The sequence below is a fragment of the Cupressus sempervirens genome, chromosome 11 (assembly GCF_028749045.1).
Source record: "Cupressus sempervirens isolate cs-2001-9-10 chromosome 11, ASM2874904v1, whole genome shotgun sequence".
Lineage (NCBI taxonomy): Eukaryota > Viridiplantae > Streptophyta > Pinopsida > Cupressales > Cupressaceae > Cupressus > Cupressus sempervirens.
The window spans coordinates 155275223-155301814 of record NC_143128.1 but is presented as its reverse complement, the minus strand read 5'-3'; the positions used below and the strand labels follow the sequence as shown (position 1 = coordinate 155301814).

Sequence of the window (26592 nt, the reverse complement as noted above, 5' to 3'; positions counted from 1 at the left end):
AACTTATACGAAGTCACATTAGTTAATAGTTAACATGAAACAAAGATGCAACACAATAAGCATTCACATATTTTCACACAAGTATTTAATGTGGAAACACTATAAAGGGAAAAACTAGCTAGGAATTGGAAACCCATATATTTTTACTCTTATGAAGCGAGCTTTGCTAGGAGCCAACCTTGTTAAAGATTATATACACATTCTTAATGTGACCTTGCTATAGTATTTACACCAAAGATCATCTAGACATGATCACTCCTTGATATTTATAAAGAATGGGCTTCTCTGAAGGGCATACAAAACACTGAAAAGAATGTTACCATATAGGATTTCAAAAGAGTGTTAGGTCAACTTGATTAAGAATTTTTTATGCTACAATGTTAAGAAATTAATAATTAAATTACCTATTAGGTTTTAACACTACTTTTCTTGTTCATATCTCTCCTTTTCTTATTCTTATTCTTTTGATTCCTTTCTAGATGATTTACACACTCCATACATCAACTTAGCACTTATTTTCCTTGATCTCCACCATACTATTTTTCTTTGTTCACATTCTAACTATCTTCTTCTTCAACTTGATCAACAACAATTAGCACAAAATAAACATATTGTTCATCCCTTAAATAGATTTTTTTTTTTCATTCCTCTAGAATCATCTAGGTTTTTTTTTTTTTGAATCACAGTCATCAAATCTTCATTAGGTTAAGATTCATTGAATCTAGATACTTCAGAAATATACTTTCACCTTGAATTTTGTGCTCCATTTAAAATTGTCAAATCTCCTTCATCATATCATCTTTGAATTTATCTAGTCATTGATATCATAACTACCTCCATCCTTATCTTTAAACCTTTTTGAACACTTTTTTTTTCCAAAATTTTAGCCTCTAATTAAATCTTTTCTAAACTTGTTCAAGATTCATATTCATAGACAATAAATATGAAAACTTTCTTTGTAAACACTAGACTTGGGTAACACTATAATTACTAGGATAACACTAAACTTTTTCACTCCTCTCTCTAACATGCTTGGTGATAACTGCAGTAGCTCAATTAATACTATATTTCTTTATTCACTAACCATATTGTATTTCATATTCATGATCTTCAATACTCAACTAAACCATATAATATAATCGAACCAACATTAAATTATTAGAGTCTAACTTATTCAAGTTCCTATTGAATACCTTACCCTTATCAACACTTACATCATCGCACTTTCTTCAAATTCTCTTCATCAATCAAATCCTATTCATGACTCAAATGATATGACACTCTATTGGATTAGGATAATGCCTAACCATTTAAGGCTTGTCATCAATCAAAACATAAAAAGATATGATTCTTTCACATAATTAATTAAAATCATCAGTTGGGACTAACAAATAATAGCTCATCTTCTTGAACCAAAATAAATATTATAGGCTAGCATTTTACTCATTAATCTTAGATCATCATGTTTAATCTTGTTAAGCATCATACCTCTAGGATTCCATATTGTTCTAGAGGTATGTTACACTAATTTCTTACCATTCTATGCAGTGATGGGATTAATACCTTGAATTATCAATTATGTTACCTTATGAATTAGGTCATGATTGATTTAGATTAGGTTATCACCAATTAAAAATATGTTATGTATTTTCTTTAAATTGTTGACCACTCTTCATTACAAAATTCTCCAAAAATAATATACTATGCAACATTAAGTTTCCCTGAGTTCTCAAAACCTTCCTTAATAATCTTATCATCCTTGTAAATGATTTTAAAATCTATTGCACAAATATATTTCTCTTAATATATCAAACTTATAGTGAATATATTCCCTAACATCATCCATAAAAATAAAACTCCTTCCAGCTCTAGCAAAATGCCCCAGTATGATCACTATCTAAAGATAAAATAGAGCTTCTCTTAAACTTGTATATAGTTTCTTAAAGATATTACAACCCATTCTTGTCTATTTCAATGACCTAGAATTTCGTCAAGGCTAGTCTGGTGATAGATACCAAGCATTCTAATTTTGGCCCCTCATACATTCTCTAAAAAATAAAGATGAAGAAATATGTTAGTGTTATTGACTTAGAAGATGAGGTTGGAATGAGAAGGAAAAGGTCCCCGAGGCCTAGAAATAATGTGAAGCAAGGCAACCCCAAGGAAAAAGAACAATACACCATTAGCTCAGACCCTATGAGTAGTGAAAAATGTTTTAAAATATACCAAGAGGTAGAAAAAAAAGACAAACCATGGGAAGTATATTGAGGATGACTCTACAGGTAAAGGCCCTCAAACTAAGGGTGAATGTAGCCCCATGGATAGCTAATCATGTCCTATCCCATCTAATGTTTCCTACACTCTCAAAGATGAAACCCATAATATTGAAGAACATAACATAAGGGGTGACCATTAAGACTCAAACACTATTACCTCTCTTTCTCAACAAAATTATATAAAGGAAAAAATAAGAAAGAATGGAGTAACCTAGAGGTTTCATAGGAAATTAGTATTCGGGGTTGTTTTGAGGGTAGCTTGGTGAACTAGAGGAGAATGTATAGAAGTTGAGGAAGGGATAGGATAATTTGGAAGATAGGTTTGATGAGGTCACCAACTTAATGGTCAAAGTGATGCACTCAGTTGCGACTACTCTAAACCTCCTACATACTAAGAAGGATGGTCATGCTACCTCTATTGATGTAGACACCACAACGTCCCTATACCGCTTCCTAGTGGATGATTGGCTTCATGTCTTGTTGGATAAAACGAATAAGGAGAAAAAAGAGAGCTAGCACTCTTGTCTTTTATTTTCTTTATGTTATTGTTTTGTCCTCTACTATGATAGTCTTTTGTTATGTTTTAAAGTTGGACTCTATTGTCCTATAGGTAAGAACATTATAAATCTTATGTATATTTTTAATATCTAGTTCGATAGCTAGCCTACACGATGGAGTAAATTTAGAAAGTGAGACATGTTAATGTTGATTTATTTATTTTTTATTAAGAAAAGGGGCTAGGTTAAGAATCTATTACAAGTAAGTTTTTGTTGCTTATCAGCTAATATTTTTTGCCAAACCCATTTTGGTTTCTTTTTTATATAAAAAAAATGCACATTAAAAATGTATATTATCTAATTTAATAAAATTCCTAGAGTATATTTTCAATACAATCAATTTAGTTCCTTGATCTTATTTCTCTTAATAACACAATTCTATTTTTTTCATTTACATATAGAAAAATTGTATTATATTTTTTTTTTGATAAAATAACAATATTAATATTGTTTAATAATGGTAATTAGATGTACATAGAAATAAACTTACAAAAATTATTCAAAATTGTAGTAAAATACAATATTTCAAATGATTTAACTTATTACATATAAAACATGACAAAGATAAATGGAAAAAAAGAAAAATAAATAAATTTTAAGCTTTTGAAATGCTTCAAAGTAATAATTATTCCAATAAATAATATAAAAGCATAAAGGTCAAAATAACATTTCACATATGCATTTTAGAATATCTAGACAATATTCCAATCACGTTGTCAAGGAATCATAAGTCAACAAAAATAAACACTAATTAAGAAGAAATGTATGCTCCATTAAACTTGATATACAATAAATATTTTATGACTTACACATAAAAGATATGTAAATATATAGAAAAATAATTTCATAAATTCACTTGTATGCATAATATTGGTTAAAGCACAAAGTAGAAAAGTAAGATGCCCTAAATTTTAGATATTTATATTTATAAATATGTTAAAAATAAATAATTTAGGTCTATATACAAATTTTCTCAATATTTGACTTAGCAATGGTACATTTAATATTAGAAAAGACTAATTTAAAATTTAAGAATAGGTTGTAGAACTTTTATGAATCTATTGATTATCCAAGTTGTAATATATTGACTAATTAATGATACATACAATACTCGAAAAAAGTCACGACTAGAAAAACTAATTCATAATTGTATATATACAAACTCTCTAGTCTTTTGATATACTAGTGATACATATTAAATATTGTAAAAGATTGGGAATGGAAAGCAACTTTTATGAAACTTGGATAGATGATAACTTTCAAAGATGGATGTTAGAGAATTTGACAATATCTCTAAGCATGTACCTAAATGGTTTACAACATTTAACTAGTACATGATAGCTGATTATTTATCATAGATTTTGTCTCTTTATCCCAATAAAACATTAGGCTACTAGATTTTTCCACTAATGCTTGAAGAGATCTAGGGATGGGAGGAATGGAAACACTTGCAGTACCTTCTAGTATTTGTACAACTTGGCTCATGGCTGGCCTTTGATCTTCGCCATCCTGAATGCACCATCCCCCCACCATTGCAACCCTCTTTAATTCTTCTGCATCAACATCGTTGTTCAATTTATCATCCAATAGATTGATAGTGTTCTCTTGATTGATTTGGGTAGCAGCCCAAGTGGGAAAGAACCATCCACTATTTTGTGCATTTTCCTCCATGATCCGTTGACCTGCACTAGAGATACTTATTAGTTATATACTAAAAATTTTCTAGACAAATAATTTACTTTGTATTTGATATAGTTTACAAAAATTGTAAAGCATCTTCTGTTAAATTGCTAAATTTATTTTATGTGTTGTACCATATTCAAATCAATTACACCATCCAAACCTAAAAAACATGAGTGGTTTGAGATTTTAGATAATCTATGACTAATTTTCACATTTTGTTATAAATTATTACCTAGTTCTAAGAAATTCTTATCATACCATTTATCCTTTAGAAATATAAATAATTTGAAATTTTTTCTAATCCTACTTAATTCCTTTAATATTATCTACCCAATTTATATAAATTACAATGATTTGACATTTCAAATTTGAAATTACTGTTTTCTACCTATTACGCTACCCAATATCGATCCAAATCTATAAATCTTATTACCCAACTTTCAATTGATTCGAGAGTTTTCCTAGGTCTCTCGAATCCTATTAGCTATACGACCAAATTTCAAGAGACATAAATCATTTTAAATAATTTGTAATGACTAGCAACGACTCTATTGGTTGGTTTCTAAAATTACGGTTGCTAAAGTTATTGTCAAAGTTCTACCCAATTTTTATCAATTACACTACCCAACTGCGACAATTAATTTACGATTTCAGAATGCATTGTACTAAATTGTGGTTGTGAAATTTATGCATGTAGGTGCTAAATTCATTGCCTAGCTGTCCAACCCAGCTTACGAAAAAACATCAACTGACCTGCAATTATTTGGATCAGAGTCATGCCAAAGCTATAGACATCGGCCTTTGGAGTAATGGGTTGACCAGAAATCCATTCAGGCGCCAGGTACCCTCTGGTTCCTCGCATGGACGTTAAAACATGACTGAACTCTCTGCCCATCAATTTAGAGAGCCCGAAATCGGCAACCTTGGGACAGAAGTCCTCATCAAGCAGTATGTTCTCAGGCTTAATATCACAATGTATGATACAGTCCCTACACTTCTCGTGCAGGTACAGAATCCCACGGGCCACACCGAGGACGATGCCGAACCGAGTCTTCCAGTCCAAGACAGGCGCGCTCTCATTCTTAGAGAACAACCACTTGTCAAGCGATCCACTGGGGAGATAATCATAGACAAGCATTCTGTTGGAGCCCTCGGAACAAAATCCTCTCAGGCGGATCAAATTCACATGCTGTATTATCCCAATCGTGCTGACCTCCATCCGAAACTGCTTCTCCCCCTGCCTGATACCCTCAAGCCTTTTCACCGCCACTGGGGTTTTAGTCTTATCCCCAAGACTCCCTTTGAAAACTGATCCGAATCCCCCTCCACCCAGCCGCTCAGAAAAGTTCTTGGTTGCGGACTGGAGCTCTTTGTAGCTGTAAACAGTGAGAGGACCAACATACTCGGCTGATTGAAGCAGTGATCTCCGCCGCCAGAGGACGAACAAAACCACAAATCCCACACCCAAGAGAGCGGCGCCGCCACCAATTGCACCGCCCAGGACTGCCGCCGCCACAGATTTCTTTTCCGACAGGGAGGCCGGAATGTCCACCGCCGCCAGCCGGACGAAAATGGAACGAGTCTCCGACGAAGAATCAGCCAAGTCGAGCAACTCGCGGGCCCAGTGCTTGCAATCCCCTCCGTCATAGGCATACGCCGTGCACGAACAATTTCCAAGGCAAGAACTCCGGCAATTTTCAGCGGATCCGGCCAAAGCACCGGCAGGAAATGTTTTCCCGGTGAGTTCCATGAATCCATCCGTGGTAGTATTACTACAGTACAAATTGGTCCGTCTTCTACACCCTTCGGACCACGCCTGTGCCTGCCATGCCCGCGTGTCCCTCGGCGTAAAGCCCGTCAAGCAGCTGCAGAACTGCAGATTGTTCTTCGTGCAGCTCCCGAAAGCTCCACAGAGAGCATAAACCTCGCACTGGTCCCGAGGCTGCGCCCAAAACATCGTCCAGGAGTTGGTCTTCTTCAACTGGCTATACAACTTTAGGTCGCCGGACTCCGACATGACGAAACGGGTGGGAATATTTATCTCTGGGTTGACGATATACATGAAATACTTGCCTGCTCTGGTCTCGTTGGAGTAAACGTAATTGTGATACATATAACCCGTGCTCATCTCGGGGAGCTTGCTGAAGATTTTGCCATTCCATGACCCGGATTCCCAGTACTTGACGGAATTCCTTCCCTGGAGAATCAGCTGATCGTTCGGTGCGTCGAGGAGGTAACTGTAGAGCCCCGGGGTGGGATCCCATGGGGTAGTCCATGAGGTCAGCCGATGCGTGTAGGTGAGCTTCATCCCTGAAAGCCATGTGTTCTGCGGATGATCGAAGCTCTGCCAGAGGATTTCTGACCTGTTTTGAGCTCCAAATACGGCCAGGTTGCCACTGTTTGTTATGTTTGCACTCGAAGCGGGTTTGGAGGTGCCGTTGCTTGTCCATATGACCGTGTTGCCGTAGGAGAGCACCAGGCTGCCGCTTTCTGTGAGATTCAGGATGGCTGAATTGTTCTTCAATGGGGTTACCTGGTTGATCAGCCATGCGACCGTCTGGTTCTGAAATTGGGCGTAAAAGAGGCCAGCGTACCAGTTTTCTGTGCCCTTGAGCTTAAAGAACCCTAATTTGAAGACGCCGTTTGGGGATGTTTTGGTTTGCGTGCCTGTCAGAGTTTGACCCACGGCTATGGCATGCTCTGCACCAGAGATGGGTTTTATTATAGATAAAACCAGTAGAAAGAGCAGCGTAGAAAGACGTAGGTTATGGACTGCCCCCATTTTTTTGTTGTGAGATTGAAGTAACCGAACTGGGTCTTTTATTGCGAAATTGGGTCATGGTGCGAACTTTGAATTCTGCTTCTGCTTGCGGGTCTTAGATGGATTGCTTGTTTTACAACTTGCAAGTCAAAAGCCGGATCCCCCATCGTTCACGTGGCTGTTCTTATGAAGAGTTGATTACCTATGTATAATTCAGTTTCGGCGACCAAAGAAAGAGATTTGTTTATGCATTAGAAGCAAAATTAATATGATATTTATCGTAACCAGTGACAGTAACCCTCAAAATCAGATATCTGAAGTCACAGCTTTTAATAGGTCAAGTCGGACAAGCTTCTCTTCTTACAGAGAGAAGTCAAGTCGCAGAGTGGAAAGCAGGCTTGATAAATATGTACGCTACTTCGAAGACTCTTAATGTGCTAGTTGAATAAATAATGCGCATAGGATATTTAAATTAGTCTGATAATTATTATTAAATTAATATTGTAATTAATGTCAAAAATAAAATAAAATAAAAGTGTACAGGTGTACATTTTTCTTTAGAATCAAGTCAGAACTTGTATTCATTAAGATGGCAAAATTTCTATTTTTACATAATAAAAGACTATATCATTGATAGAAATCAACTCTGAACATAAATATACATGTTGGCTAAATGGTTCATATATTTTGTTGGAATTGATCTTTTCTCATATGACACTGATCTTTTATCATATCACAATGAAAATTCATACTTAACTGTGATGCAGGAGCATCCAGAGGTATAAGGGCAATTTTGTGTCACCAAAAAATATATACTTAGACTTAATTTCTATTTCATGTGTTTTCATTTTTGGATATCCATTTGGGCCAAATAAAGGTTCCAACTCTCATAGTTCCACTATCAGTGTTCGTGTAAATCTCGAAAAAATAGGAGTATGTAATTGAGTCATCATTTTGGTGAACTAGGAGGCGTAAATTGGCTAGATGAATGTAATTGTAATTTAGAGCATTCCAGAAAAAGAATCAGGTCAAAAGGCCCCATGGTTTGAAAGTTATTGCAATTTTTCGGGTTGTGGAGACCTCCTAAGAATGCTTCAAAGTCAGATTAAGGGCATTAAATGACCTCGAAAATGGTTGAAAATTGGGGGACAAGCAAAGCTTGTCCATAGGGCTATAGAGCGCTTCGAGAGCTTTCCGAAAATGTAAACGATTCGTCAATCGAAGCTACGGTTCAAAAGTTATACCTTCCAAAAGTTCGGTTACCATTTCTGGATTCTTCTAAATTTGCGCCGACTTCTAACGTAGCTTTTGGAATCCTCTATTTGGTCAGTGGATGCCTACGAGTACTTTCTAAAATGTACTCCTAGTCCTTAACCCTCCGGGGTCTATTTAAGGAGATTTCTGGCATTGTAAAAGGCAGTTTTAGAGTGGAGTTTGAGAGGAGGCACTGAAAGGAGAAATTATCGCTAGATTTATGCTATTGTAAGTCCTTAGGCCATGTTTTGAAGTTTATTTTCTCTGTACTAAATGTACTAGCTTATTTTTTAGTTAATACAATTTCCCTTTTCTATTTTGTCCATTCTATTCTTGGGTTGTGTCCCCATCAAGTGGTATCAGAGCTGGTTTTCCTGAGTGTGTAGATAGAGTGCCGACTGTGAGGTAGTTTGCACCAGGACTGTATAGTTGTGGGTTTGAGTTAAGAAGATGCCTCCACGAATAGAGTGTGGCGAAAGGGCCAGAGCTATTAATCCTGAGGATATTAGAGCCCTCCAAAGGAAGGTACAAGCATTGCAGGAGGAGCTCTGTAGAGGAGCAACTGTGGCCATAGGTGATGAAAGTGAAGATGACAACGAAGAAGATGAAGTTAGACCAGAAGGGGAATTTGACGAGGAAGTTCTGAATCATGCAGAGGAAAGGCTTTTTAGGGCCATTACTAAGTTTGGGAAAAGACCTACAATTGAAGTGGGTGTATTTTATGGAAATCTGAAACTAGATGAGTTGATCGATTGCATCAATGAACTGGAGGAATACTTTGAGTATGAGGATATCAGGGACCCAGATAGGATTAAGTTTGCAAAGGCAAAACTGAAAGGCCATGCCAAAATCTGGTGGCAAGAGGTTCAATTGGAAAGAAACAGAAGAGGAAAGGAGAAGATCACAAGATGGCATCGCATGGTGGACAAATTGAAGAAGCAGTTCATTCCTATGGACTACAAGCTTGATTTGTTTAAGAAGATGCATGGGTTAAAGCAAGCAAGAAGATCAGTCCAAGAATATACAGAAGAATTTTACTAACTCTTGATTAGAGCAGGGCATGCAAAAGCAAATAAGGAGAAGGTTGTTCGTTATATCAGTGGGTTGCGACCTACCATCCAGGAGGAATTAAGTCTAGTAAGAATGACCAGCGTTGAAGAGACATACCAGTTTGCCCTACGAGTTGAAGAGAAGTTGAATAAAAGGTTTGAAGGAAGACAAAGAGGGCGCGGTCAAGGAGGAAGGGGAAGTGGTAGGTCATCTGGAGGCCACAATGAAACCCAAAAGAAAAATGAAGATGTGGGTACTAGTAGGAACCAGAGGAATGAGGGTTTCAACTGCTTCCATGATCAAGACTTTGGAAATCAAAGAGGAAGAGGTAGAGGACATGGACAAGGAAGAGGAGGCTTTCATGGTACCTGTTTCCATTGCAATGAAGAAGGTCATCATGCTTTTGAATGCCCTCAACGACAAGGAAGGACAGATATGAGAACTAAGGGCCAAGCTAGGGTTGCTCATGTGGATGAGGATGCACAATCATCACATTCAGAGGATGCAGAAAGAGGAGAGACCTTAGTAAATGAAAGAGTCCTACTAAGTGGTGAGATTGAACTAGGACAACGGAGGATTTTGTTCCATACCAGATGCAAGTGTGAGGATAAATGTTGTGACGTGATCATTGATGGTGGTAGCACTGATAACTTAGTATCAGAAGAGATGGTCTCTAAGTTGAAGCTCAAGAGGGAAAAAAATCCCCAGCCCTATTGGATTGCTTGGGTAAAAGATGATCATAAGGTCCTGGTAAGTGAACAATGTTTAGTGAAATTTAAAATTGGGAGTTACCATGATGAAGTTCTCTGTGATGTTATTTTGTTGGATGTTTTCCATCTATTGTTGGGTAGACCATGGCAGTTTGATAGACATGTAGTACATGATGGACATGCAAACATATACTCTCTGAAAAAGGATGGAGTTCACCACAAATTGAAGCCCATGAAAAAGGAAGGTGAAAAGGTATGTAGCAGTGCTAGGATTTGTCTTGTTGATGGAAGGAATTTTTTAGATGGCATGAAACATTAGCATATGTGCTATGCTTTGATTCCTAGGAAAGATAAAGAAGGTAGTAGTGAAATATCACTTGAAGTTTATGATTTACTAGGGGAATTTGGAGATATTATCTCTGATAATGTTCCAGATGGATTGCCACCAGTAAGGAAAATTAGTCATTAGATAGATCTGATTCCAGGAGCTAGTTTGCCTAACAAGGCTGCTCACAGGATGACTCCTACTAAAATAGAGGAGCTAAATAAACAGGTTCAGGAGTTGTTGAGGAAGGGCTTAATTCAAGAGAGCCTGAGTCCATGTGCAGTACTTGCAGTACTCGCACCAAAGAAGGATGGAGAGTGGAGTATCTGTACAGATTCTCAAGCTATAAATAGGATCACCATCAAGTACCGATTTCCTTTGCCAAAGATGGATGATCTTATAGACTGCTTGAGTGGAGCTCAGTACTTCACAAAGATAGATTTGAAGAGTGGTTATCACCAGATATGGATTCAAGAAGGAGATGAGTGGAAAACAACCTTCAAGACCAAGGAGGGTCTTTATGAGTGGTTATTCATGCCCTTTGGATTGACGAACGCCCCAAGAACCTTCATGCGGCTCATGAATGAGGTACTTAAGAAGTTTTTGGGAAAATTTGTTATTGTTTATTTGGATGATATTTTTATTTTCAGCAAGATTTTGGAAGAACATTTACTGCATATTTGTAGTGTCCTTGAAAGGCTAAGGGAAGAGAAACTATTAATTAATCTGAAGAAGTGTATCTTTGCAAAAAGGGAGTTAATCTATTTGGGATTTGTTATATCACCTGAAGGTCTCAAAATGGATCCAAAGAAGGTAAATGCCATCTTGGAATGGCCTACTCCGAGGTCTGCTACTGAGGTAAGATCATTTCATGGTCTGGTTAGTTTTTACAGGAAGTTTATTAAGAATTTCAGTTGCATATGTGCACCCCTAACTGATACAATAAGAGGGGATAGAAAAGAGTTCAAATGGACTGCAGCAGCTGTGAGAAGTTTTGAATTGCTGAAGAAGAAGGTAACTAAACAGCCTGTGTTGGCAGTTTCAGATTTTAGAAAGGTTTTCCAGGTAGATTGTGATGCCTGTGGCAGTGCTATTGGGGCTGTATTAGGCCAAGAAGGTAAGCCTATTGCATATTTTAGTGAAAAATTGAATGATGCAAAGAATAAGTATTCTATTTATGATCAAGAGTTCTATGCAATAGTTCAGGCCTTAAAGAAATGGAGGCATTATTTATTGCTAAAGGAATTTATTTTGTATACTGATCATCAGGCATTACAGTACCTAAATAGCCAAGGTAAATTGAATTAGAGGCATATGAAGTCGGTAGAGTTCTTGTAGAGTTATACATTTGTGTTGAAGCATAGAAGTGGAAAATCTAACAGGGTTGCAGATGCACTAAGTAGGAGACAATTGTTGCTTACAGTAATGCAGGTTGAAGTAGTTGGGTTTGATGAACTCAAGAATTTGTACCCTGAGGATCTTGATTTTGCTAAAGCATGGAAAGCTTGTAAAGAGCCTGTTGCTATAGATAGAACCAAGTGGTTAAACTATTTGATTCAGGATGGCATGTTGTTCAAGGGTAGTCAATTGTGCATTCCGAGGAGTTCTATGAGGGAAAATCTGATTAAGTAGAAACATAGTGGAGGGATGGCAGGACAATTTGGTCAAGATAAGACCATTTAAATTCTTAGAGAGCATTATTTTTGGCCTCAAATTTCACAGGATGTGAAGAAGTTTGTACAGAGTTGCCAAGTTTGTCAAGTTGCCAAGGGGTCTAGTCACAATACTGGCCTATATCAGCCATTGCCTATTCCATCAAGGCCATGGGAGGACATAAGTATGGATTTTGGTCTTGGATTTCCAAGGACACAAAGGGGTAATGACTCAGTATTCATGGTGGTTGATAGGTTCTCCAAAATGGCACATTTCATTCCATGCCACAAAACTCATGATGCTGTCCATATTGCAGACTTGTTTTTCAAAGAGGTGGTAAGGCTACAAGGTCTTCCAAGGAGCATAGTTTCCAACAGAGATACTAAATTTGTGGGGTATTTCTAGAGGACATTGTGGAAAAAGTTAAGAACTGACTCAAAATTTAGTTCCACGCATCACCCACAGACTGACGGACAAACAGAAGTGGTAAACAGAAGTCTGGGCAATTTGCTGAGATGTTTAGTTGGGGATAAGCCCAAGGGATGGGATTTGATTCTACCATAGGTAGAGTTTTCTTACAATAACTCTATAAATAGGAGTACTAAAAAATCACCATTCTAAATTGTCTATGGGAATAGCCCAAGGACTGCACTAGAGCTGAGGAAGATAGAACAAGGGGAGTGGACAAGTGCTGAAGCTGAGAAATTTGCTGAACATATCAAGCATCTACATGAGGAGGTTCAGGCACACATTACCAAGATGAATCAAGAGTATAAAGCTAGGGCTGATCAAAGGAGAAGACATAAGGAATTCCAAGTAGGAGATTTAGTCATGGTGCACTTACGAAAAGAAATATTTCCAGCCGGTACTTACAAGCAGCTGAAAATGAAGAAATTTGGCCCCTGCAAAGTTCTAAAGAAACATGACTCAAGAAATGCATATGAGGTGGAGCTTTCAGATGGTATTCACATTTCTCCCATTGTCAACATTGCAGATTTAACAGAGTATCATGATGATGGTGCAGATGAGGAGCTGGTGTTAGAGCCATGTCCGATTCTTGCTTCTAAGAAGGAGGAGATAGAAGACATTCTAGATCATTGTGTGGGTAGGAGTACCAAAAATAGGCAGTATGAAGAGTATTTGGTGAAGTGGAAAGGATGGTCGATCGAAGACTCAACTTGGATTTCAGTAGCTGAGGTTTCCCATTTGGGATTTCCTCTACCATTCATAAAGTGATAGGGTCACTTTTCAATCTACCCTGGGTGTATGATGAAGGAGCATCCAGAGGTATAAGGGCAATCCTGTGTCACCAAAAAAAATATACTTAGACTTAATTTCTGTTTCATGTGTTTTCATTTTTGGATACCCATTTGGGCCAAATAAAGGTTCCAACTCTCACAGTTCCACTATCAGTGTTCGTGTAAATCTTGAAAAAATAGGAGTATGTAATTGAGCCATCATTTTGGTGAACTAGGAGGTGTAAATTGGCTAGATGAATGTAATTGTAATTTAGAGCATTCCAGAAAAAGAATTAGGTCAAAGGGCCCCACAGTTTGAAAGTTATTGTATTTTTTCGGGTTGTGGAGACCTCCTAAGAATGCTTCAAAGTTAGGCTAGGGGTATTAAATGACCTCAAAAAGGGCCGAAACTTGGGGGACGAGTGAAGCTAGTCCACAAGGCTATAAAGCACTTTGAGAGCTTTCCAAAAATATAAACAGTTCGTCAATCGGAGCTACGGTTCAAAAGTTATGACTCCCGAAAGTTTGATTACCATTTCTAGATTCTTCTAGATTTGTGTCAACTTCTAACATAGCTTCTAGAACCTTCTATTTGGTTGGTCGATGCCTACTAGCACTTTCTAAAATGTATTCCTAGTCCTTAACCCTTCGGGGTCTATTTAAGGAGATTTCTGGCATTGTAAAAGGCAGTTTTGGAGTGGAGTTTGAGAAGAGGTACTGAAAGGAGAAATTATCTCCAGATTTATGCTATTGTAAGCCCTTAGGGCATGTTTTGAAGTTTATTTTCTCTGTACTAAATGTACTAGCTTATTTTTTAGCTAATACAATTTCCCTTTTCTGTTGTGTCCATTCTATTCTTGGGTTGTGTCCCCATCAAACTGATTGCTTTATAATATAGGATATTTAAATTAGTCTGATAATTATTATTAAATTAATATTTTAATTAATGTCAAAAATTAAATTAAATAGTACAGGTGTACATTTTTCTTTAGAATCAAGTCAAAACTTGTATTTATTAAGATGGCAAAATTTCTATTTTTACATAATAAAAGACTATATCATTGATAGAAATCAACTTTGAACATAAATATACATGTTGGCTAAATGGTTCATATATTTTGTTGGAATTGATCTTTTCTCATATGACACTGATCTTTAATCACATCACAATGAAAATTCATATTTAACTGATTGCTTTATAATTATTATTTTCATAATTTTTTTAATACATATTAATTAAAAAGTTTATTTCATTTTATTTTTTCTTAGAATCCTTCATTTAGGGAAGTAAGGAAAAATAATGATAAGAAATGAAATATCTAAATCTCTAAGGGTCTACACGCAGCTGCTCAACTTATTGCATTTTGTGGAACTGATGGCCTCATGTTTGTTAATTTTTGCTGCTTATTTCTTAGCGGCAATCCAAAATAAGTAGTTGAAATGAAATTTTAAACTAGTATAGATATCTTTAATATAGAGATCAACTACAAAATGATTAAAATTTAATTTACTACACTCGAAACTATTTATATTTCCTTTTATCTTCATTACCTTTTTGCACTAGTCTAATTTTTTATTTTATTTTTTTCTAAAAAAAAGTTGATAATTTATATCTCCTTAGATCCAAACATTATAATTTTAACAAATATTGAATGTTGTGTTTATTGAATTATGTTTTAAAATATATTTTATTCATAATTAAATTTAAAATTTTGACGTGTAGATGGTTGTCAAATTTAACCTTAAATCTATCTAAAGAAATGTCAATAGACATCAACTACATAATAATTATAATTTAATTTTCTACATCTAAAATTATTTATATGTCCTTTATCTCCATTTATTTAGTTTATTTACTAACATAAGCTTTTTATTTTAATTTCTACAAAATTTGATGATTTATATCTCCAAATATTATAATTTAAACAATTTTTTTATGTGGTATTTATTAAATTATTTTTAAAAGTATATTTTGTTTATAATAAGATTTAAAATTTTTGACATGTAGATGGTTGTCAAATTTAACCTAGAAGAATAAAAGTTAACATTAACATGCTCACACCATCCCACTCCACCCATTCTGCCATTGTAGAATGCCTATCGACATTAATAAGAAATATTATAGATATATATTTTGAGAAAAAATAGGTGGCAAGAAGGATAGGGAAAATATTACAAGGGTCACATAGTGGCTTAATACTTGCCTTTAGTTTTTATATAAATCTAATTTTTATTTAATAAATTTATTATAATATGTTTTAAAAATATCATAAATATAATTATTGATATGTTATAAATAAGTTATAATATGTAAATAGTAATATTTTCATATAAATAGTATAAAATAATATTTCTTAAATAATTATATTATATAAATAATTATTTTTTAATATTTTTGGACAAAAATTATATTATAAGAAAATACAATATTAAATATAAAACTATAAATCAAATCAGTTACATTCAAAAAAATATTTTTAGATTCAAATAATTATTAAAAATTAATGAATAATATTAGCTTAATAAAAAACTAGTCTTAAAAATTTTTAGTTTTAAAATCCACCATATGAGGCCAATATAAGAGGTAAATGAGTCCACCCAATCAAATTGTAGGAAACTATTTTTAAAAAATTGTAAAGTTCAAAACCTTGCATCTATAATATGAAATGTAATAGTTTGATAAGAAAATTTAAATAATGATTATTTCAAATAGGAAAAAAAATTAATCACTCGTTAAAGTATAAAATTCAAAATGTATAATAAGGAGAGATACAAAAGTAGAGATACATATGAAATTATCCTTATCCCACAACTGATCAATCACCTGGGTCAAGAGGAACAAATCTCTGTTCTTACAAAGTGAAGTCAAGTCACATGGTGAAGAGGAGGCTTAAGAAATATGTACATTGATTTTAACATTGTAATTAATGTGTTGATTAAATTAAATAATGGTGGTGGAGATATTTTGTGGATTTATATTTAAAGTACTTTTTATAATTAAATCTATAGGCTAATTGTAGGAGCTTTGCTCTCTGAAAAAATATTTTTTAGGAAATTTTGTAAGATCTCATTAGTTTTTTAGATTTTTGATTAATTTTCTATTGTTGTGTGGAAGCTCATTTTTAACATTTTTAAAAATTAAAATATTCTTAATGTGAGAAATTTCTAATAAAATCAAGTGACCCAACTTTTATAGCAATTTTGATTGTGCTTAAATTTTTCTTAATGTTACAGGTTTCTAATAAACCAAGGCAACCCCTCTTTTAGAAAACAATTTTGACTGAGGTTGCATTTTCATCGATATTGAATATATTTGAAATTGCTAAAATACAAAGGATACCATAACCATTACTGAATATTATATACAAGAACAACAACCACAAAATCAACATACACTTTTTTTAGATCAAATATTGAAGATGTTCTCAAAGTTGTTGCTAATATGTGATGCTAATATGTAAATGCCATTGAGTTTTTTTCTTTTCCATCCAAAAATGTAACATTGATTTTACCAATAAAAAATCTTTAAAAAGTGTTTTCGGTCTATGTGCAATACAAAGTGTGGGAAACAAATCTATTTCTTATCAAAATTGGTTGATCAAATTTTTTTCTTACATGAAATGTTTGAACATTGTCAGATTTTTTTAAAAAAAAATCGTGGAATAGGGCATTTGAAAGGAAAACTTGGACCAAATAATTTTGAGAATTTAGTGTAGAATTTAATCATGATGACATTAGATACAATTCAAAAATGTTATCAATGTTAAAGATCATAAACCAACCAAGTATTCTTAATGATTAGTCAATCATGTGTTAGATTTAAAAGTAAAAATAAATGATATTGGTGTTTTGGTGTTTAAGTAAATAATATTGTTAGGATATCATAGATGGTTGTGTTTCTAGAGTATCTAATTATGTTAATGATTGAATTAACAGCCAATGCCCTCCATACAAAAAAAAAAAAATGGAAACCAAGACATTGAGATGGGGGATGAATCAATATATGTAACACTTTAACCTTTTCAACAATTCTATAATGCATTGACCACATTTACCACCTCATATCCAATTTCTTATGCATTCATAACTTATATAATAAAACTATAATAGCATATATATTTAATATATCGATCACATGCATGAAAAGTAATCGCATGACACAAAGATTATGTTTACCCACAAACACTTCAATTTGAAAGTCAAATAGGGGTGGTGATGACACCCGCAAATATTCACTACTCCAATAATAAAGTTAACCTATTAGGGCTACAATTTTTGACAATATCCAATGATCTACCATATGAGGGGTCTTCCCTATTAAAATCTATTGAGACTATTGGATCTCACCCTGTTAGAGGATTTCACACTCACAACAAAGTAAGGACTCTATTAGGAGATTTAAAAAGATCTATTAAGACTACTCTGTTAAGAGATTTATCCTAACTCAGTCTATTAAAACATATTTAGTTCTTGATTCTCTATTTTTTCTAATAATCTAATTTGGGACCTCCTATTTACAATCTATTCTGATCTATAATATTGTAAAGCTTGTATATCCTTCACTACTTGACTAGGTCACTTGCTCTATTCTAGAATAACATAACTCTTTTCTTCTTGTGCAATATTCACACATTATCACTTAAGTAGCATGAATAACATGTTTATCTTCATATCATCATACATTTCACCATACAAAATTATGTCAAGTTCTATCCTATTTAAAGATCTCATAAAGAGTTTTCTAGATGCTTCCTTATTTCACCTCTCCATCTGATTCATTCATCATAGAACATAGGGATTTATGATCTGCATCATAAAACATGTAAAAATCTTAGTGAAAACCTCTATCAATATTAAATATCTTTCCTATGTCCTCCTTAAATAATTTACCTCAAAGTTTATATTATTCCTAAGTTGAATGTAAATTAAGCATTTCTCAACACTTTACTATTTCTGATACTTAATGCTCACTATATATATTGTTAATGCTCATTATTTACTATACTCGACATCTTATGTGTAAATCAACTTCAATATGCTCAAAATTCTTGGTTAACATTATACTTAACTTACATTGAGAATACTCAATGATGATATACTTAACTCCTATAGAGCTCGGTATATACAAATATATAAGTCTATCTCATGATTGAGCCTATATAGAATAGATTGTTAATAGTGATAACAATCTAACTCTTCCTAGTAAATGACTTAAGTGTTTGACACTAATAGACAACAATAGTTAGAGAGATCAACAATCTCCTCCTTTGATATGAGTCACAAAAAATACTTTGTCTTGATTACATCATTACAAATATAATATGAGTACTCCCCCAAGCCTATGAATTAGTTCAAAATAGAACTATAAAATTTTGGCTTATGATGAATAAAAAAAGAAAAGTAAACAATATATAAATACATATATGCATATGACTCTAAGTTGTCTGATTATTTCAGTAACATACTCTGTTTTCCTTTTCCATTCTCATTTCATTTGGAACTCTGAACTCTCCTAATCATCATTGCATTTCTCTTTTTCTTTTGTTATTTTCTCTACTCAAAATATATAATTTTCATTAACATTACATTCCCCCTTTTTTTCTCACTTATGTCGGCTACTAGTGTTGAATGGGTGGAATCAATCCATACCTTTTAAACAAAGGTTTATGTACTTTGGTGATCATAGTAAGGTCATGAACCCAAGTGGTTCTTGCTGATTCCAAAGTGTAATTTATTAACTGTAACCTAGCTTCCAAATAAATCTAACTATCACCAACTGAAAGATTATGATTTTTGTTGATAAGATCTTTGGTTGATTTGATTTATTTCTCCATAACCTCAAAATGAGCTAGCAATTTTGATTGAATGGAATTCAATTTCCATATTATGTTGTTGTCAGTTGCATGAATCTCGACTAATTTTCCTTTAGCATTCAATAGCTTCCTGTAGCTTACCTGATTTTGTTGGATATATTCCTGAAGATCACTAGTGAATCTTGGTACATCTCATAAAATATTATACAAAAGTTGTACTTTTTAAATTATTTCTATTATATCCTATACATATTCCTGCAATTCAACTTTCTACCTGGCAATAGTTGTAGAGATTTTTTCTATAACCTTATTCTCCAATTTATTTGCAAACCAATCTATCAATTTTTCATTGGATTTAACATCTCCTAAATTTATTTGTTCAAAAATATTTACAAGCTAGGAAATTATTTGAGATTTCCCATCAAAATTTTGTATCTCAATCTCCTCAACAAAAATATATTTAGCATCATGCAATACCTATGTTTGTTGATATTCCCTCCTTGGAGCTTCCTGCTTCTTCTTCTTGGCCAAAATTTATTGCAACAAAATTGTTTGTTCAAGAGTGAGATTTTCTAAATCCAATTGTGACATCTCAATAAAATCATCTAGACACACTTCAATATTTGGAGAGGGGCCCTATATTTCTTTCCTTGTGCAACTTGTAGAAATGTTGTTGCTCAACGTGTAGAAATGTTGCCACTCGACACTACTTTGGGAGATGGTGAGGGGGTATTACCACTTGGTCTAGTTTGCACATCAATGCTAGAGACAACAATAGGTGTGCTTTCTACTATTTTATTTTCCTCCTTATTTACCTCAATATGAGGTCCTAATACTTTGGGTCTTTCTTGACCTTTGGTAGGAATGCCTACACTAGTGTCCATATAAGTTTCTTCTAGCTCATGCTCGTCCTTGTCTGCATCTAAGAGCTTCTCTAGAGTGTTAGGGGTATTGACACACCTAAACTCATTTCATTACTTTCATCATCTTAAACTGTAATTGTCTCAATGTCCTTTCCTTTAGTTTTTAGATCAAAAATACTTTTCCTAAGTAACTCATATTGTTTAATTATATCATCAGTCTTATTTTTCAATAACATAAAGATTTTGAATTTAGCAATAGATATGTTCTTTTATCTCTCCAAAAATATATCCTTTTGTTCTTGTGAAAGATCAGGCATAACCTTAGCTAATGAGCTAGTTCTAATGTTTTTCTCTTCTTCTACTACCTATAGGGCCACCTTCTAACAAGTCATTTGTACAAATCTATAGGTATCTTCTTCTCTACTTCACTTGGAGCTAACTTATAATTTTCTATCATATCTATTATGGCCTCCTCAGCTATTATTCTTTCAGTATTAATCAATGTGTCATATTTCACAAATCTAAAATAGGACAAGCCTAGAGATTTTCTTTGGTCATCAAATACCTCACCAATATCTTTTTTCCTCCTTGTTGGTGGACATTTAAGCATTCTTCTTCTCTTTGGTTTTGATCAATTGGAGTCACAGTCTCAACTACTCTTTTTTTTTCATACTACTCAACACTAGCTGCTACTCCAGTCCTTGGTTTGGTAGGTGTTGGAGGAGAGAGGGGTGTCACCACTAGCTTCTTTGTAGTTCTTTTAACCTTCCTCCTTAGTGGTGTGACAAAAAATATGGCTTTACCATTGACTCCTTCCTCTTCCTCATCACCACTACTTGTTTCTTCATCTTGTCGAAGATCTTGTGTAATCTGTACAAGTTTTTTTCTATTGTTTTAGGTGCCTAGCATTTCCTCTAGGTATTAAATTATTTTCTTCCTTTTATTTTCCTTGGCAGCTATCTTGATATGTATATTAATTCTTTCCTTAGATTCTTCATACTTCATCAAAGGTTCAACTTCTGTATAAATTTCTTGTTTCAATAATGCAAAAATATTTTCATTGATTGTGTCACTACTGATCTCATTATCAAATATTGTTAGCCATGCCTTCCCTGGATTAAATGCCAACAAAAATGTGTCAAAACAACATTTGGGGTTAAATTACAACATAAAGTTGCAATAGTTCTATGATTTTTTTGTGATTTTATGTTGTTTTTTTTACAAGTGTGCCTGGCATTTTTGTTATACCAATGTTGGTATCGTAATCATGACATTAGCATGATTATAAATAAATATGATTGCAATATATATAAACTCAAAAATCATTTTTTTTAGGCAAGTTCTTTTTAGACTGGAGCTTTGAACCCATGGGATCACATTAAGGGGGACCCCATCCTTGATGAGAATGTGGCTGTCGAGACCTCAATGCCTCCTAGAAACACTTGTATTTGTACTACCTTGACCTATCCAATCAATGAACCACCTTATTACTAGTACATGATCTACCACCTTATGCCTCCCCTCTGACCGTCCTGCCTCTCAATCAAACTCATCACTCCCATTCCTCTCCTTATTAATCTAGAAGACCTTATCACTTAAAGATTACCTTAACACTCAAGATATCTAAGTGTACAATGGGCAGCAATGTCGAGTGCTTGATAGAACACAAGGACATAGATTCCATGGAAGACATCAGGACCTGATCATTAAAATGCATGAATCATTGAGACACCAATCACACAGTTGTGGGGAACAATGTGAATAACCAATAGTCAACATGGAGAAAGCCAGGTGGGAAATACCAACATGGGCAACAAAAAGCATCAAATCGTTTGGCGAGCCCTTGCGATCTCTACATTTTGATGTCATGCCCTTATGATCTCCATGCCCTTACTCTGTGATTTTGTTCTCGTGTCATGCACTAGTGATCTTCGTTCCCTTTCTCTATGATTTTATTCAAGGGGAGAAGAGGTACCTATGCAAATTTTATTTTCTTTTCCTTCTAAACATGCATCCTTTTATATTTCCCCTAGTAGGTGATTACAGAATATTTTATTTCACTTAAGGTCCTAAGTCAGAGATTTGTTCTCAATGGCACTTGAGATAATGCATATCATTTTCTTTTGGGGAGTCAAATCAAAAACTTGCACAATCATCAAAATGTTTGGCATGTGCTCATTCATCATTCCAATTAAAAATCATGTGGATAAGTCATTTTTAGCTACCTCACTTTTTAATGACATAATGGAAGTTTTTGATGTTTAACAAAATAATATGAACATAAGTAACATTTCCTCCATTGCCACCCCCCCACCCTACATAGTTGCAGAGTACTAGTGCTATGTAACACTCCACCAAGGGATCCAAAAGAATTAACCTAAAGTTTTACTAAGTTTTCCAAACATTTTTTTTTTTAAACAAGAAAGAATAACATACACATCAAACATAATGCAGTGGAAGAAATGACATATAATCATCTATAAGCATACATGATAGGTTAGATTCCTTAAGGATCCCAAGATGTTGAATCACATTTGAATTAAATTAATACTAAGTCTAAAAAATACCACATCCATATGAAATAATAATTAAAAGTCCAATATCCATTTAAATAATGTACATTTTTTCTGAATAACACTTGGAAATAAAATTTGAAATGCTCAGTCATCCACTGTACATGTCATAGGGTATGAAAGAATAAAAGAATATACATTTATAAAAGTAGATTACATCATCCTTTTGGATCCATGAAACAAATAGAATACAATAAGTGAAACCATCCATCATAAAGACATAGTTATCCATCATAAAGATGCAACCATCCATCATAATGCAAAAAGATAGAATGAAAGGAAATGCAGATAAGGAACTCCAACCATGGCATCAATGGATGGATCTCAATGGTAAGAGTAAAAAGAACTACCACCTGACTGCATGGTAACCTAAATGGCTCACTCCCACCATGTTGACGAGATAATATCAAGTCCCAAATAGGATATCAGTCCAAATATCAACAAAAATCTTTAAGTCTAGGAATCCCTAAAATTAATCTAACACAAAGGTTCCAAGATAGTTCATCATCTAGACCTAGAGGCACACAAAGAAACGTAGGAAATCTATACTTTTAGTGGGCAAGTGTCATCACACGAATCAACACTAGGGTTACCCAACTAGTCTTTCAATCCTCGAGCCCCCTAGTGACTCTATGCAGCACTAGTATCCTTTTGTACTAACAAGGCATCCTAACAAGTCAACTCTAAGGTTGCCCAACTAGTCTTTTAATCCTTTGGCCCCTTAGTGACTTTCTATGGTACCAATATCTTATTAATTCATTTAAAACCCATTTAATGAAATGTTATCACTCATTAAACTACTTACAATGAGTTACCCTAGGAGCCACTTTGGGCCTCAACCCTCATTGCAAGCTAGTTTCTAACTTAACATATAGATTACCTACCCTAGGCTCATAAAAGTACAAATAAAAAAATTATAATATTTCACCTTAGTGCTATACAAGTGATTGAAAAACATCAAAAGATAATTCACAATAACACATCAGTTCTATACGAGCAACAAGAAAGCATCCCAAAAATATTGATTGAATATTCAAAATGGTTAAGTCAAATATGTGATAACATGACATCACCAAGAACAAATCATACAAACACCTTATTCCTATAAAAGAAACTAGAAAGCAATCCAAATATAGCTAATTGAAGACTTAAAATGGTCATATCAGATAGGTCACACCTTTCACCTCAGGTTCACAAGAGAATACTGGAAAGCAATAACAATCAATAGATCAACACACATCATAGAGCATACTAGACACATTACCATGGTTGAGTGTAAAAGATTGAAATCAAATCATCATAACTTCACAAATGCAAAACTCCCAAGCCTCTGGTAACATCCTAAGATTGGTCAACACTCTAGTCAACCCAAACTCAAAACATAGACAACATACAGATAACAAAGTGTAGGTTTCATAGTTTAGTTTGATTTGAAAACACATTGTTGAGTTAATATTAAGGTGTCAGTTTTCATTCTCTCAAAGTATTATAATTACTAAGGTTTTCAAATAATAAAATTTCCCTAGTATTACAAACCATTTTCATATATCTAAACCATATAAACACATCCAATTTTATAAAAGAAAATATTAATTCTCCCAATTAATTTCTTTCATTTTTAATTTACTTTAGAATTATATTTAAATAATAAAGTAATAAATAAAATTTTCAAATTTTAACAATACTCATTAAAATTATTAATAATTATTATTATCAATTACTACCATAATAATTTTAAATTTATCAAACTTTAGAAAAAACTTTCTCAAAAAGGAAACTTGCTAAAAATAGAAACTTTCCACAAATGGAAACCTACTAAAAAAAATTATTCCAAAAATAGAAACCTATTCAAAATAGAAACTTTCTAAAAATAAACCAGCTAAAAATAAAAACTTTCCAAAAATAGAAACCTAGTAAAAATAGAGACTTTCTAAAAATAGAAACTTGCTAAAAATAAAAACCTACTAAAAATAGAAAATTTTGGAAATTAGAAACCATGTAAAAATAGAGACTTTCTAGAAATAGAAATTGGCTAAAATAAAGACTTTCTAAAAGTATAAACCTACTAAAAATAGAGACTTTCTAAAAATAGAAACCTAAAAATAGAGACTTTCTAAAAATAGAGACTTTCTTAAAAATAGAAACCTACTAAGACGATAAAATTTTCAAACCAGCTCTGATATAGAGATCCAAACCAACCAGTCAAATTCTATAAAACAAAATTTGTTTTCTTTTCAAAACCCAAAACCAGATTTAAAAATTCCATAAACAAAATCTTAATTTAATAATAAGGGTTTCAATTTAACTCTTTCATAGATGTATTCAAGAACAAAGAATAATAAATCTTAACATGAGAGTTTTCTAGTTTTCAATTTTTATATAGATCTTTCCTAAGAATGATGATCAACCAAATCCAATACAAGATTTTCAATCATTAACTTGCTTACATAAGTTCTCAAAAATGATGAACAATAAATATGCAAAACAAGGGTCACAACATAGAAGAATTTTGAAAAAAAAAACACAACAAACAAAGAGAAGAAAAAAATTCAAAGGATGGAAAACCACTATACAAATAAACCACGAGATCCTACCCAGATCTGATGCTGAAAAAACAATCACATGAAGCACGCAAAACAATCTTCTTTCTTTGAAAACTTCCATCTTTGAAATTTCTCCTCTAAAACCTATGTTATTACATAATGAGCTCTAGATCTCTGATAAAGAGTTCTCTTTTAATTTGGGGCTCTAATTGTGCAATCATGGGAGTGAACTTGCTAATAAATTATTGTTTATTACTTGTTATCTTTTACCTTTTCATGCACAAACATTAAATATTTGATTAAAATATCTTTATTAAATTAATTAGCTTTCTCACTTTATTGTGACTATGACTTCCTTCCTTAACCACATGAGAAATGCCATACATAAAGAAAATATATGTGCACACTATACACATGCAGTATGGGGTAAGTATGCATAAGAAAATATGTATAATAATCCATCTAACTAATCATCATCAAATCACTGAAATTACTATAATAATCATCATCATACATGAAGCGAATAATACCAAGTAGTCTTAGATGCATAAAATCAACTAAACATGAAACAATATCTAATAATTTGAAAGATAGTGCTACTAATCGACAAGCATAAACTGGGCAAATTTTTTTTTACAACAATAACAAAATGCAAACTAAGGGTAGGCACTACATCCTATGACAAACTAATTTGCATTAAGATCCTTCTCTTTAACAAATTTCCAATGCATTAGAAATCTGTTTGATTTCATAAAGATCTTCTAATTACAAAATAATAACATTTTACCTTCAATATATAAGTTCCAATACTGCTAAAATTTGTAAAAAAAAAATCACCCAACTAATAATTTTATTCAAAGAGATGGCCCATTTTAATATCAAAAGATGGGGTCAAAATGTAGGTGGGTTGTTCTTGCTACTAGAATTTAGTCATTTTCCCCTAATCTATACTTCATGTTAAATAATTTTAAATGTATTGTAAATAACCTCCAAAACATTTAGACATTTAAACACTTTCCTAAATTCTATCTAGTGCTCCCATAATATCCTCTATGTTGTCTACCTATTGTTTATGTTGTGATGTTTCTTTCTAAAGCCACTCCTTCTCCTTTTGGTATATTGCCATAGACTTTATCTTATGCCTTAAATTTTGATCAAAATTCTAAATATCTTCCTCTAACATATGTAAAATCAACTTCACATTTTTTTGTAACTTAGGCATAGGTATTTTTGTTGATCTCAGATTGGTTTTGACAAGTGAGTGTCAACACACTTAAGTCATTTACTTAGTAA

General features: G+C 33.4%; 1 protein-coding gene across 1 annotated transcript; it reads right to left on the bottom strand.

Annotated features, from left to right (window-relative positions):
• Positions 1-3963: 3963 nt before the first annotated feature.
• LOC149528670 (G-type lectin S-receptor-like serine/threonine-protein kinase At2g19130) lies at positions 3964-7578 on the bottom strand. The gene is made up of 2 exons (XM_089809575.1): positions 5270-7578; positions 3964-4515 (listed from the first exon to the last, which is right to left on the bottom strand). Exons 1-2 carry the CDS (start codon positions 7296-7298, stop codon positions 4157-4159), a joined length of 2388 nt encoding a protein of 795 aa, XP_089665701.1. The 5' UTR covers positions 7299-7578; the 3' UTR covers positions 3964-4156.
• Positions 7579-26592: the final 19014 nt, after the last annotated feature.

Bases quoted from the DNA above. Each gene is read 5' to 3' on its own strand.
- LOC149528670 (XM_089809575.1), bottom strand. From the start codon at position 7,298: ATGGGGGCAGTCCATAACCTACGTCTTTCTACGCTGCTCTTTCTACTG. The intron at 4,516-5,269 runs GTCAGTTGATGT...TCTCTAGTGCAG, and splicing joins TCTGATCCAAATAATTGCAG to GTCAACGGATCATGGAGGAA.